Source organism: Talaromyces proteolyticus, assembly GCF_021365285.1.
Source record: "Talaromyces proteolyticus strain PMI_201 chromosome Unknown BGW36scaffold_6, whole genome shotgun sequence".
NCBI lineage: Eukaryota > Fungi > Ascomycota > Eurotiomycetes > Eurotiales > Trichocomaceae > Talaromyces > Talaromyces proteolyticus.
Window position 1 is genome coordinate 675,951 of NW_025764282.1, and position 13,444 is coordinate 689,394.

The 13,444-nt window shown below is 48.0% G+C and overlaps 6 protein-coding genes across 6 annotated transcripts; 1 reads left to right on the forward strand and 5 right to left on the reverse strand.

Annotated features, from left to right (window-relative positions):
• Positions 1–211: 211 nt before the first annotated feature.
• On the reverse strand, positions 212–1,132 carry BGW36DRAFT_295453 (putative mating-type switch/DNA repair protein Swi10/Rad10; the record flags this gene model as incomplete). Its single annotated transcript, XM_046211187.1, has 1 exon — positions 212–1,132. The coding sequence occupies one exon, from the start codon at positions 1,130–1,132 to the stop codon at positions 212–214; it is 921 nt and encodes a 306-aa protein (XP_046071978.1).
• A 177-nt stretch (positions 1,133–1,309) lies between these two features.
• Positions 1,310–3,517, forward strand: BGW36DRAFT_359080 (putative ribosome biogenesis; the record flags this gene model as incomplete). Its single annotated transcript, XM_046214035.1, has 1 exon — positions 1,310–3,517. The coding sequence occupies one exon, from the start codon at positions 1,310–1,312 to the stop codon at positions 3,515–3,517; it is 2,208 nt and encodes a 735-aa protein (XP_046071979.1).
• Positions 3,518–3,757: 240 nt separating this feature from the next.
• BGW36DRAFT_296103 (cytochrome b5-like heme/steroid binding domain-containing protein) lies at positions 3,758–4,289 on the reverse strand (the record flags this gene model as incomplete). The annotated part of the gene is made up of 3 exons (XM_046211236.1): positions 3,758–3,936; positions 4,022–4,117; positions 4,181–4,289. The coding sequence occupies 3 exons, from the start codon at positions 4,287–4,289 to the stop codon at positions 3,758–3,760; spliced, it is 384 nt and encodes a 127-aa protein (XP_046071980.1).
• Positions 4,290–5,092: 803 nt separating this feature from the next.
• On the reverse strand, positions 5,093–5,668 carry BGW36DRAFT_427247 (uncharacterized protein; the record flags this gene model as incomplete). Its single annotated transcript, XM_046220389.1, has 1 exon — positions 5,093–5,668. The coding sequence occupies one exon, from the start codon at positions 5,666–5,668 to the stop codon at positions 5,093–5,095; it is 576 nt and encodes a 191-aa protein (XP_046071981.1).
• A 1,268-nt stretch (positions 5,669–6,936) lies between these two features.
• Positions 6,937–10,271, reverse strand: BGW36DRAFT_407342 (fungal-specific transcription factor domain-containing protein). Its single transcript, XM_046219033.1, has 6 exons — positions 9,938–10,271; positions 9,787–9,853; positions 9,205–9,721; positions 8,975–9,153; positions 7,859–8,915; positions 6,937–7,806 (listed from the first exon to the last, which is right to left on the reverse strand). Exons 1-6 carry the CDS (start codon positions 10,034–10,036, stop codon positions 7,035–7,037), a joined length of 2,691 nt encoding a protein of 896 aa, XP_046071982.1. The 5' UTR covers positions 10,037–10,271; the 3' UTR covers positions 6,937–7,034.
• A 969-nt stretch (positions 10,272–11,240) lies between these two features.
• Positions 11,241–13,256, reverse strand: BGW36DRAFT_397042 (pentafunctional AROM polypeptide; the record flags this gene model as incomplete). The annotated part of the gene is made up of 2 exons (XM_046218245.1): positions 11,241–13,202; positions 13,227–13,256. The coding sequence occupies 2 exons, from the start codon at positions 13,254–13,256 to the stop codon at positions 11,241–11,243; spliced, it is 1,992 nt and encodes a 663-aa protein (XP_046071983.1).
• Positions 13,257–13,444: the final 188 nt, after the last annotated feature.

The window sequence follows — 13,444 nt, forward strand, 5'->3', positions numbered from 1 at the left end:
CCAATTCAGGATGGTCTGCACGTGACTTCGAAATACATATACTGTATACATGATCATTGATATATGATAGCTTTGGAATAGCTAATCGGTAGACTCCGCGTGGATATACTCGTATATACCCATATTCCTGCCCGATGAGACCGGTCAAGTCCGATTGTGGCTATGCTCCTCGAGTAGTTGGTGATTGATTGTAATAACAAACAAACATCCTTCATCCGCCGTCCTTCCGCAGCCTGGCTAGGGCATTCATGATACCATCACTCATGCTCTCTTCTTGTTGCTTCTCCGACTGAGTACCCTCAAATTGATCACCATCATGAGCCGATGCAAACAGCATCTCTTCTTCCTCTTCTATACCGGATATACCCTGCCCACGCTGAGGCCTATCAGCAGGCATTTCCTGCTGAGCAGCAGCAGCTCTCTTCCTAGACGCTTCAACTCTAAAGTCCTCCCGGACAGCATTACTCCATTGCCGAACCTTTTTCTCACCCCAGCCAGGTACAGAACTTATTTGTTCCGGCTGCGCATTGATAGCTGCCTGCAGACTACCAAATGTCGAAATCAAGCTAGCTGCATCGGACTTGTTAATACTCCGCGGGACAGTGACAAACTCGACTAGGCTCTCCCGATACGACTGCGCTTGCTGGGATCGGATGGCAGTTGGCTGTGCGTTCTCTGACGATTTGAACAGTTCCAGATAGTGCGCAGCCTCCGGGGCCGACCAGCAGAGAATAAGGGTTACATTATTCACTATCGATGTCTTGGACAGCTCTTTCAATGTCTCTTCATGGTTTGGAATGTCTACCATGACCAGCAGAATGCGTAGACTGTATTTGCCAGCGAGGACGCGTATGCGGGAGTAGATGTATTCTGGATGTAACCGGTGGTATTTCAATGATAAAAACAGTGCGCAGGTAGTAGCTCCTAGAACATAATCTGCCGGGATATCAGCATACTCCCACGGCACAAGCTTTACATGGCTGAGAATTGGATTGCCCTTTTGCCGCGATGATACTAGAATGGCCGAAGGAGCGGTACGGTTTGGGAGAGCCTGCGGCTTCGGCTGCTGGACTTTCGATTCCGCCTGAGATAGATTCTTTTTCTCAGACTTATTGGAATGTTCACCATCCATTTTCGAGCTTTCTCACCAACAATGCAGCTGTAAACAACAAATGCAATTAGGAAGTGGCTGTCGACCGCCTGCCAAGACCACGCTCACCGCCTTGGCTGCTCCGTTATCAGCGTTTTTTTCTGCCGCTATTTTTTTCCGTCTCTTTCGCTCTTTCCCTTCGAGCAGAAATCATCCACAATGACAAACGAATTGAAGAGCAAAAGAAGACGACTGTCAGAAAGTGGCAGCTTTCAGCCAGAGGAACCAGAAGTGATGGCTTCAACTCAGAATGAGTCCACGGATGATCCCGCCCCCGAAACACCGGCGAAACAGCAGATGAGAAGAGAGCTCTTCGTGCGCTCGCTTCCAGCCTCAGCGACGACCGAAAGTCTGACCGAGTTTTTCTCGCAATCCTACGTGCTGAAACATGCAACTGTCGTTGTTGATCCTAAAACGCAGCAGTCCAAGGGCTATGGTTTCGTGACCTTTGCCGACATCGAAGATGCCCAGCGCGCATTGGAGGAATTGAACGACGCCGAGTTCGAAGGCCGAAAAATAAAAGTTGAGGTTGCACAGCCGCGTAAGCGTGAGATTGGCGAAAATGATGGTAAAAGTGTGCCTACTGCGGAATCCGCCAGGTTGAAGGAAGAGCGGAACCGTCAGAAAGAACAGAATCTGCCTCCCAAGCTGATTGTACGAAACCTTCCGTGGTCTATCAAGGAACCTGACCAATTGGCTGTGCTTTTTCGCAGTTTTGGAAAGGTCAAGCATGCGGTTGTGCCAAAGAAGGGTAATGAACAGGCGGGTTTTGGATTCGTTGTCTTGCGGGGTAGGAAAAATGCGGAGAAAGCACTTGAGGCTGTGAATGGAAAGGAGGTTGATGGGAGAACTCTGGCGGTGGATTGGGCAGTCGAAAAAAGTGTTTGGGAGAAAGCTGCAGAAAAGGATACAGATGGAGATGCAATTCAGGTGGACACAGCACAGGAGGAAACTAGCGGTGATGAGGAGGAGGATGGCAACGAATTTGTGGAGACAGGTACAGATGAGGAGGGCAGCGAGGAGGAGGAGCTCGATGAGGATGATGTGGATATGGAAGACGAAGACGAGGAGGATGAAGAGGAGAAAGGTGATGTCGAGGATGATCGAAATGCTTCGACTATTTTCATTCGCAATCTCCCATTCACCAGCGACGATGAGACACTATATGAACATTTTAAGCAATTTGGAGCAATCCGATATGCTCGCATTGTTGTAGATCCCGAAACAGAGCGCCCACGAGGAACAGGCTTTGTATGCTTCTGGAATGTCGAGGATGCAATCGCGTGCATCAAGGGAGCCCCCAAGCAGATTGAAAATGAAAAAGAAGATTCTCACTCCAAAAAGGCAGCTTCAGGCGTTAAGCATTCCGTTTTACAGAATGAGATGATGGATCCTACTGGAAAATACACCATGGAAGATCGGGTCTTGAACCTTTCTCTAGCCGTTTCAAAAACCAGGGCTGACAAACTGAGAGACGAGGGCGTATCGCGGCGGTTCGCACAAGACAGGGACAAGAGGCGATTATACTTACTGAACGAGGGTACCATTCCGTCCAACTCTGCGGTGTACAAAAAGTTAGCACCGTCTGAGATCAAAATGAGAGAAGACAGTCTCAAGCAACGCCAAAATCTCATCAAAAACAATCCCACCCTCCACCTCAGTCTCACCCGTCTATCAGTCCGCAATATCCCACGATCAGTCACCTCCAAGGATCTCAAAGCTCTCGCTCGAGAAGCCATTGTTGGATTCGCCAAAGACGCAAAGGAAGGACGTCGTCAGCCCTTGTCACCTGAGGAAATACACCGTGGCTCTGAGGAGACGAAAGAGGACGACAAGCGCCGACGAGAGAAAGGCAAAGGTCTCGTGAAGCAAACCAAAGTCGTCTTCGAGAGCAGGGACGGTGGCAAGATCGAAGAGAAAACTGGCGCAGGTCGCAGCCGTGGCTATGGATTCATCGAATACTTCAACCACCGCCATGCGCTCATGGGTCTACGATGGCTCAATGGACATGTTGTGCTGGCAAAGTCTGCTGATGGTGAAGCGGAGAAAAAGAAGCGACTGATTGTTGAATTCGCCATTGAAAATGCGCAAGTCGTTCAGCGAAGAAAGGAGTACCAGGAGAGGGCGCGCAATGGCAAAAAAGCAGACGAGGAAGATGTGGATGGTGGAAACAAGAGCAACAAAAGAGGAACCAAAAGGAAGAGGCCGGAGAGTCGAACCGCCGACAAGAGAGGAGGTAAGCCAAAGGTTACAAAGGGAGAAGCAAAAGAAGAAAACGGCGAAAACGACGAGGAACGAAACAAGATTGCTAAGAGGAACAGAATCATCTCCCGGAAGCGTCAACAAAGGAGACAGCGCAAGGCTTGATGATTGATGTTATTGATGAGGTTGCGGATAAAAGTTCATGGCTGTATTTATTGCATGGCGCGTACATAATATCAATTCATATCAACATATTTCTTACAGCATCAAATTCACGCCCACTTCAGCTACCTGGTCAGATCCTCCTACGTCCGGTACTTCAACATTGAACATCAGATCCAATCTATCTTGAATAACGGGTATATATTTTATTTCAAAAGAATTGAAGATGCCGACCTTCCTATATCAAGCATTTGTAGCACCCTGGATCTTTCCAACAATATTATACCTCTTGCTGAAAAAGAGGAACCACTCATCCAGCACGGTCTTTTCCTTCTCCTCCAAGTCGTACCAGTCCGGGCGACAATCTTCGGGCTTCAAGGACGAGGATGCCAATGCGCGAGAGGGGTCCTTGCCAGCGAAGACTATAAAATAAATATCTCATGAGCTTCTATTCAATAGACACTGTACATATCATTTAGTAATGAAATGCTGGCTCGGATGGCATACCATGGTATTGTCCTCCAGGCGCATATGCGGCATTCTTGCTGACGTCGAAAACAGTTCCTTTGATTGCGACCAATGTCGGACGATTCGGGTCCGTCCCTAAATCAATAATTAACACTAACGTAACCCTGATATATATTCTCGGAGGGAAAGACTCCGTACCGTCAGATTTGGACAATTCCTCTACTGTGATGGGGTCGTCCTTGGGCGGGTCGAGCTGTACGGGGACTTTGGGCTCGAAGCGCTTGGGCTCAGGCTCGTGTTCAGTCATTGCTATTGAATTGTGCAGTATTTGGGACTGAATGCGATCGAATTGCACAGATGAAGTGTATAATTTGAATTGTTAGAGCAAGCTGGTTGTTATGTAGAGAAAAGCACGAGGACTGGCCGAAAGCGGGGTTCCACAATGCCATCATCATCGGCCGAGAATACTGGAACTGGTACTGTAATTACCACAATGCTATTGGGAGAATCGCCTCGGTAGAAAGCCCGTACAATACGAGACGGTATTAACTGGTTAAGATCAGGTGATTCTCAACGACATTGTAGATGATATTGACATCATGGCTATCTATTTCATTCAATTCATTAAAATTGCTTCATATTTGATAAATACACAATGAGCAGTCAAGCCAGTGCAAAGACATCTCTACCAGAGCATTCTGGACAAGGTGAATTCAGCTTCGTAATCTGCCCATGACTATCCCTCGCTGATGCAGTCAAGATTCAGCTCAGCAAGCTCGTCAAGACGAGAACGAAACCAAGCGTGTCTCGCCTAAGCTTTCACATATCCTTTATTTTGAGGATAACGATTGCTTCTTTGCGCCGAAATATAACGACAAGAAGCGGTCGTATAGTAGTTCATCAGTTGATGAGAAACCGTTGCAGGGTGATCGCGGTGATTAATTATCGGTCTCATGGATATCATGGCACACCGTCTTGGTGTCTAAAATTGAGTTGAATTCAAATGTTTATTGACAAATGAAATGCATATTCGCAATATGACTCCCGTAAAAGTGCAATTCTCCTCCCACAACTCCGTAAAATTGACCATATCGTAACACAGGGCTTGCATCACGCAGAACCCTCCCCCAGCTGCACACCAGCAGCCTTCAATGCCTCCAGCCGCTGTTTATTGCGCCTCCCAAGCACCCGAAGCGTATTCTTCTGTTCGCTTTCCGTCATCTGATCCCAATTCGATATGCGGCTCATTGTGCCATCTTGATTGACCACAATCGGGCCGAGATGGTCGAGTGAAACCGTGGTGCCTTGTCCGCCAACATCCAGTCTTGTGCCTGCATTGCTATTGTCAGACGACGATACGTCGGGGAGGGCGAGCCTTGCTGTCGACGAGGACTGGTTTGGTGTTTCTGGGGACTGGGTTTTTGACGGCGAGTCTGCCGAGGAAGACATAGCGCGAGATATAGCTGTCGGAGAACGAAGCGGGGATTGGAGGTGTACCGCTGCAGCGCGGAGGTAGTTGCCTAACATATATATGTTCTGGTCAGGGTCATCGAAGGATGATTGTTGCGGGAGACAGATGTTGGTGGTGGGGTTGGTGCCGTGGGAGTTAGGACAACAAGCCGTAAGAGCGAACAAAGTGGTGGTTGCGAGGAAAAGGAAAAGATTGACCGCGTCAGTGTTCTTCATTCGTGTTGTTGCAATGCTGAAATACTTGGCCGACTGTTTGGAGGATTGCTACGGCGGCGACGGGTGAGTTAACAACTTAATTTGTTACCCACTAGTAAAGCTTATTAACACAATCATCTTGATATTTCTATATTGAAAAAATCTTATTTTTAATTTATATTATCTGCTTCTTATAATATATATAATAATTTATTTATTAATATTTGTATAATATTTATTTATTTTGCCATATACACCGTTATTAACCATGTCTAACAGCACTTGAGTATTCTATAGTAAATAGAATTATTCAAGAAATGTTGATTGGAAAGTGAATTACCTCTATATTTATTTATTTTTCAGTATAACCCCTACAGTCTCGATTATATGAATGAGGATGAATCGCCCGGGCAAAAAGATTTGAAGGAGACTAGCATGAGGTTAGAAATGGGATTAAAGATTGAACATGATGCAGATAATGATATATATAATATTGATAATATGAAGCTATCTGGGAAGTTGCGGAGACCTCTTGGGCGTTCGCTAATAGAGTAATGAAGGTGATAGCCTGACGCACCGTAACAAAGCTGATAGAGTGATAATTTATGGCCGCATAAAAACGCAGCTAAACCTAGGTAGATGTAAACTGATAGCTTATTCAAGAAGATCCGTGAAAATTCGAATTGAAGACTGGGCAGAAACCCTGCAACTGAAAGTGAAATTATGGATAACATAGAATCTGTAAGACCATTGATGCCTTAGGCTTCATGCATCTATGTCATATGATTTGACAGTTACGTCATGTTCTATATAAAGCGGGTTTGGGGATTAATCGCCATTGAGCAATTAATGTTTGTCTTTTTACCTTGTTGGTTAGGGTTGTTCCCCAAAGCCCTAGCTTACAGAATCTCCAAAAAACAACCAATAGGCGCTGGTGTGATGGGGGCTGTGATTCCGTAAAGTAGTGGTACATATTCTGCTGTTTTGAAATTACTTTGAATCAACAAGATGGATCCTATCGTAACTCTCGTTTAGCAAGAGGCTAAGACAAGTATTAGTGTTGATTCATTTTTGGAGCCTCACGAGACTCTTGACGGTGCAATAGGAGAGTTATTCTAAGAGGTGCTCTACCCGCTAGACTAGGATTCAACCTCTGGCCTCCCCTGTAATTTACACTTACTTCTCTTTTATATTTTATTTGCCTTCACGTTCCGTAAAGAGAAGTAATACGCGATAAGTCTTTGCTTTACGAATAACAGAAAAAAATATCACGCAGGGGTCCTTGAGTTCAAGGTAGGCAAAAGTAAATCCGCATTGGGTATCTAAATCATAGTCTCATTTCCAAAACTCCACACAAAGCTAAGCTAAGCTTCATTTCTCACCACCATCACTCACCAGGGCCCTGGTTGCTAGGCGCTGTCAGACCCGAAGCAACCTGCCCCGCCGGCTCCTGAGTCTCATCTGTAATCAACCTCCCAAACGTGTCCGGATTCGGAGTAATCACCGCCGACTCTGTTTCAGGGGCAACATCGAGGGTGCCGCTCAAAAAGTAGTCGAGTTCACTGGGTCCGCCCTGCGAGTTTTCATTCTCAGCTAGTTGCTCGAGTAGGCTCAGGAAAGGGTCGATTTCGGAAGGCGGGCCGCCGCCCTCGCTGACTGTTGCGTGGGAGCCGCTTGTTTGAGACCGTCCGCCGGGAGTCTGCGCGGTGATGTGTGAGACGCCAGGTTGGTTCTGTGCCGCGTCGAAGGGGAAGATGGCGTACTGAGGGTTTGATGGGGGTGTTGGAGCGGTGAGGGATTCTGTAAGGAAGCCTGACGGGGATAGTCCGATTGTGGGTGAGAAGGCATTTGGTATTTGAGGGCTTTGTAAAGATGGGAATGGTGGCGGGGAATTGACGGATTGGGGGAATAGGGCTGAGGCTATTTGAGAATGCTGGGCAGTGGGGAAGCGGATATTCGGGATTTCCGGTGTTTTCGTGTTAGGTAGTGAACCAGGGTCGTGATGTAAAGCCTGGGAAGATGTAAAGTCGGAATTGTTAAGCTGTCGATGGTGCTGTTGAGATTGGGAGAGGTGGAATGGAGGTAAAGCTGGAGCGGCCATAGTTTGTGTGGTATAAAGAGAATGACTGTGGCTATCGAGAGATTGGCGCAGAGAGGCACTGCAAAAATTTGTAAGTATTTGGTCAAACGAGATTGAAATTCAACGCTTACCTATCACTCCCAATATCTGCCGCTTTATCAACAAGCCTGACGTGAGAACTATCAACCGCAATCCCCGGATATCGATCAAAAAAGTCCTCGAGATGGAAGACTGGTGAAAAGCGCATTGTGCTATTCGCCAGATTCCGTACGAGCTCGGAGTGACAGGTATAGATAGTCTGAAGCATTTCTCGCTGGTGCTGGACTCCGGTCCAGCAATGTCGCAGCCAGGACAGTTGCTGCATCTCCTTGGCAAGGAAATCGGAGCTCGATGAGAAGACTTCTCCATCTAGCCCTTTATAATGGACTCCATGGACATGGACTGTGCCAGCCGTGCATACACAGTAACTGATGAATGCGGGCCATTCTACCAACGGCGAATTTCGGCCAAATTCGACAAGTTCAGCAATCGCATTCGAATGCAGGAAGCAAAAATTCGTTGCCTCGATCTGCCACGACTGGTGTTGTCCTGAGCCTCTGAGCTCTGCCAAATCGATTGGCAGAAAGGGACGGTAGATTAAACAGTGAATAAGGTGGTAGATGAGTTTGCTCAGAAGCAAAATCGTGCCATCTGGGTGATTGAAAAGGGAGTCAATCGAAACGAATATGTCCTGCATGCCCGCCGCCCAGATATCCAACTCTTGGCGGATTTTAGAGAGATTAGAGAGTGAGTGCCAGGGAAAATGAGAATCGCCCTTGACCCCACCAGCTGCTAGATACCGGCTTGTGATGCCGAGAATGCGAATAATATCGATAAGCAACGCAGTTGCTCCTTGGCCTTTTTTGCGTGTACCCGACATGAATTGGATATTAGGGCCGGAGTTGTTGAATATTTCCCCCTCAACGTATAACCCATTAGACGGCGTTGATGACCACGACGGTAAGCGTAGGAAAATTGAATAATCGGATATCAGACACGGCCGCTTGGAGCCACAAGTAGCAAAGCGATCCATCATATAGCAAGCCCAGAACATCCGCCGTCTGGTTTCTTTCTCTGCCTGGGATAGATTCAAGTTCGGTGAAGGCTCACGGTATAGGCCGAGCGCAGAAACCATAGCCGAACAATTTGCTATGTAAAGTTAGCCAATTCCGATTAGGAACATGTAGAATATGTATGTCAATATTTACATAAAGTCATATATGCTTTCTTTCCAAATCCGTAAGCCAAGAAACCCATGGAGAGAAGCAGCAACGTCTGAAGATTCTCGATAGTAGGGTTGTCCGCATCAACCTCCCGTCGTGCTTGTAATGCATATTCGAGGCCAGACCGCACTAGACCTTCTTGGCCACCAAGGGGATTGGCATATCTTAAACAAGAATCAGCACGAATAAACTCATGGAGATTTCAGACTACATACCGAACAGTAATCGCATATATCGCAATCATCAAAGGCGACGGTAACTGTCCCATCTGATGCTTTTGCCGGGTCACTGATTCGTCCAGGATATGGAAAGGTTTACCATGAATGCGGGAGAAGAACAGGTCTAGGATAGCATCTGAGAGGATGGTTTGTTGCGGACTCTGCTGGTGCTGTCGGAACTGGCCCGATATGTTGTCGAAGCCATTGTATGTCGAAAGAAAAGCGAGAGAACTACGACGATCGGAAAACGATAGAGGCGATATGTCTTCCCCGCTGGTGTCTGTTGACGGGACGGGAGCAGGGCTTTGAAACGAGGTAACGGTGTTTCTTCGAGTAGCAGCCGCGTCATCTGACGAATACCTCGCCATTTCTCGCTTGCCAGTGGGTGTTGCGATCTCTGGTGCTGGCGTATCGGGGCCCTTTTCTTCTTGTAGGCGCCTTTCCAGACCATCGACGCGTTTCAGTAAAGCTTCAAGGACGTCTGTCTTCGGACCTCTTTTTTTCGGGACTGCGTCTGAAGCCAGCACTGTGTTAGTGACGACGATTTACTATCATACAGCGCATTGATTAATGTCGTACCATAGACGCAGGGACACTGAAAAACCTTGCATGCCTCACAACTCGGACGCATACGGTTGCACTTGATCTGGTCGCACAGGATTAGCCAATTTTCATCTTATTCAATGCCATTGACTTGGTAAATGGTTTTAATTAGAGTCAGAATGCTCACCTTTCGCTTCCGACATGATTTGCAATTCATCGACTCGCGTGGCTCAGCGGTGACCCGACGCGGCGTGATGCGATCGATGCTGACCTGGGGACGGGACATTGCTGTCGGTCTTTCTTCATTTGCCGGCGGTATTGTTATTCTTATTCTTATTCCTATCGGCGAGAAATACGGGGGTTGGTCCCCGACATATGCGGCTGTTCTGTATGTGAATCAGACGACTCTGGGCGATTTACCGTGGCGACATCAAAGCCGCGCGTAGGATAATGCATGCACCATAGTCTGGGGTAGGACTTGTAGTTACATGTATTGCGAAAGCAGTGGCAGCGTCAGCGATAAACCAGCAGTCGTCGGTCGTAGCTACATTGTTGATTGAGCAGAGTAGGGCGAAACGAACTAAGCACGAATAGCTTATTAGGGCCGGACAATTTGCCGAACGGGGAGCAAAATGCGGGGGCCCAGCACGTTTCCCTGGCTCTTAGAGTACCAGTATTAAGCTTCGTATTTTATTAGGAGGATGCAGCCCAGACTAGGCTTGCGGGTAATTAAATATTGTATTGCATATGTTACTGCTAGTTAATTAGTCGCTAGGGCGATGATTATACTTCATATTCCCCCTCGGCTCTGACTACTGTATAAACGATCTCAGAGGTGAATGAAAGGAATTATTACCACTCGTTCACACAGTGCATTTCAGTACATGCCAGGACTTATCATCTTTTTAGACTGATTAACGTATTTTAATTAACATCGGAACTTTCATGGTCACACCCACCCAATAACACGCGCGGCCTCTGCCGATCCCTCAAGAACGGCTCTGATTAGACTCTTTAGAGCACATAAGTCTGATTTAGCTTTAGCTTGCTAACTGGACTGGTGGTATATACATGTAAGTCAGTCGTCTAAGGGGAGTCTCGGTCTCGGCTAATTATCGTCGGGATTCGAGGCGGGGTTAGCTGGGGGACCGGTCGATCCAATCAATCGTGGTTAACGACGCGGGGTGGCCATCTTCAGAAGCTTAGCGTAGGAGGGAGGGCATTGAAAGGCGTGCAGAGTAGTTATTGTCATTCGGAAATAGAACATTGAAGGTAAGGGAAGAGGGGAAACGACTCGGTAGGATTTTGGGAATGACGATGGATGGGTGTTTGCTTCACGAGGATTATTATAAAATGGAAGATATGCCATGCACGATCAGCAGAAGATATAGTCAAGTACCATCGTTGTAACGCTAGTTAGAGAACATCAATGGTGCAAGATACAAAAGGCTAAGAGCTATCTACGCTCGTACCTTGTATATGACGCTGATCTAATACATGCCGTGACCAGAGGCCATGCGGACGAAATCAAACGGGACATTCTGACCCACGAGCAGCCGCAACGTCTCGACCGTCGTCCACGCGTTGACGTCGTCGATGCCATATGCGGTCCAGCCGGCACTGGCAGCAACCCCGAGAGGATCACCCTTGCGTGTCCCTGTGGTCAAGTCCAAAAACACTTTACCACGAGTAGACGGCGGCGAGGTGTGTCCGCTGCTTCTGTAGTGGCGGAGTAAAGGCTGCACCAGGAGGGATTTCTCAGGAGGCAAAGCCGAGACTATGACAAAGGGTTGCTCGACTAATTTGACGGACTGGATGGACGTAAACGGCTCTAGGCCGGCGGCCAGCGGGCCGGATGCTTTGAAGCCGACGGTGTATATGGTGCCTACATCGAGACTTCGCAGTGCGAAAATAGCCGCCGTTGCGTCACTTTCTGAGCTGGATAGCACGATGACTGATCGGCCTCGGTAGGCAGATGGCACGTAGTCCCTTGTCAGGGTTGCTCGAATGCCCTTCCATGTGGCGTTCTCGCCGACGAACTTGTGTTGCCCGTCTGCCCCGTTGACGGTGATGGTGTCAATCGAGCCGATTGCACGGGCAGCATCACTTTTGGTGGGTATGTACGACGCTGAACTGGTGAGTGGCGGATTGACGTATGCGCCGCCAAAACTTGGCTGCATAATCACCGACTCGATTGATCCTCGCGGACCACGGTCAATGCAGCTAAAGCTGTGCGGCAGACCTAGCTCGTTGAAACACTTTTCCATGAACATGGATTGTGACGTAGAACGGAAGGTGCCAATAGCATACATATCTCGTTTGGGAAGTTGTCCCATGATATGAAGAGCGCCGTTGATTTCGGCGGCCGTTAGTTGGCCGGGAGCAGCGATGATGGGTAGGAGAGGGTGAGTGATGGGAGAGAAGACGGTGTTGAGTGCTCGTGATAACTGTCCCTTCTGACCCATGTTAACGGCAGAGAGAAGCGGGTAGGAGTAATTAGCCTTAATAGTAGATCGGAAATATTCCAGTTCGTAGTTTTCCTCAATCGTGTTAACCATTGCAATCATCTTGACGATGTCTGCATAGCGAGCGCCTTCCTTGAACAGCCTCTGAGCTTCAGGAGACGTCCATTTCCATGTCCCAGAGAAGTCATGGAACGCGGACATGATGATACTGTTTCCTCTGTGGTCACACAGATCTTGTCGAATGTCTTCGGGGAGCCACAGCTCGACATCTATATATTCAATGCCCCACTGAATAGCTCGCCGGAGGTATTTGTGGAATAGCTGTGGATCTTCCATGGGGAATTTCCCATTTTCTTTCACGCAGCGAGTCGTGAATATTATAGGCAATTCAGTGTGCTGTCGTAACAGCATCAATTGCTGTCCGACATATTTCAGACTCGGGATTGGGCTACGATTCCCATCTGATGCTGGTTCCTCTAGAAGATCAACGCGAAGCTCGACCGCGTCTGATCCGACGGACAAGATATCGAGGTTCGGCAAGGCGGCGCGCACATCGGGAAAGGTGGTCGATATAAAATTCGTACGTCGTTTGGTTGCCAGGTCAGCATGAGGGCGCCGTTGGCCAAGAATCAACGACAGAAAGCGTGTCAGGTCTCGTCGAAGGAAGGGAGTTTTCGAGTATAAGAATTCATAATGACAGCCCTCCGACAATCTATCAACCGGAAAGGAGCCATCATCGATGCAGTGAGTATTGACAAGTAACAATTTGGACGGATCAGCGCGTCCTTCCGACATCGTATTCTCAAAGTCATTGGTCAAGATCCCCAAAACGAGAGCATCACTGCCAGACACGACTTTGGACAGCGCCGATACAGTCGTCCAAGCTTTCCCTAGCACTTCTGCCACAACCTGAAGGATGCCTTCCTGGCCCGGGCCATACACAATCACCACTGTTCGCTTTAACTCTGAAACAACGCTCTCGGTGCCCTTGACCAAAGTAACCGGGGGCACCAAGGCCACAGTTTCCACCTCGGTGGCCATTGATGGACAAAGATGAGTAACAGTCGTATTACCGAATATACCTGGGCTGTAGCATGCTTGACGGAAGAAATGATTTCTCTATTCTTATGGCCGGCAGAGTAGCAGCAAGTATACTCCTCCCGTAAAAGTCCAGGCACCGAAAATTCTATGTTTCAGATAGGCAGGCTCTCTCTTTCTCTTCTTCTTTC

What these genes read in the sequence shown, in the direction of transcription:
- BGW36DRAFT_407342 (XM_046219033.1), bottom strand. Translation starts at nt 10,036, where the DNA reads ATGTCCCGTCCCCAGGTCAGCATCGATCGCATCACGCCGCGTCGGGTC. An exon ending in TCAGTGTCCCTGCGTCTATG is followed by an intron (nt 9,722 to 9,786) that starts GTACGACATTAA and finishes TGCTGGCTTCAG; the next exon opens with ACGCAGTCCCGAAAAAAAGA. An exon ending in ATATATGCGATTACTGTTCG is followed by an intron (nt 9,154 to 9,204) that starts GTATGTAGTCTG and finishes TTCTTGTTTAAG; the next exon opens with ATATGCCAATCCCCTTGGTG.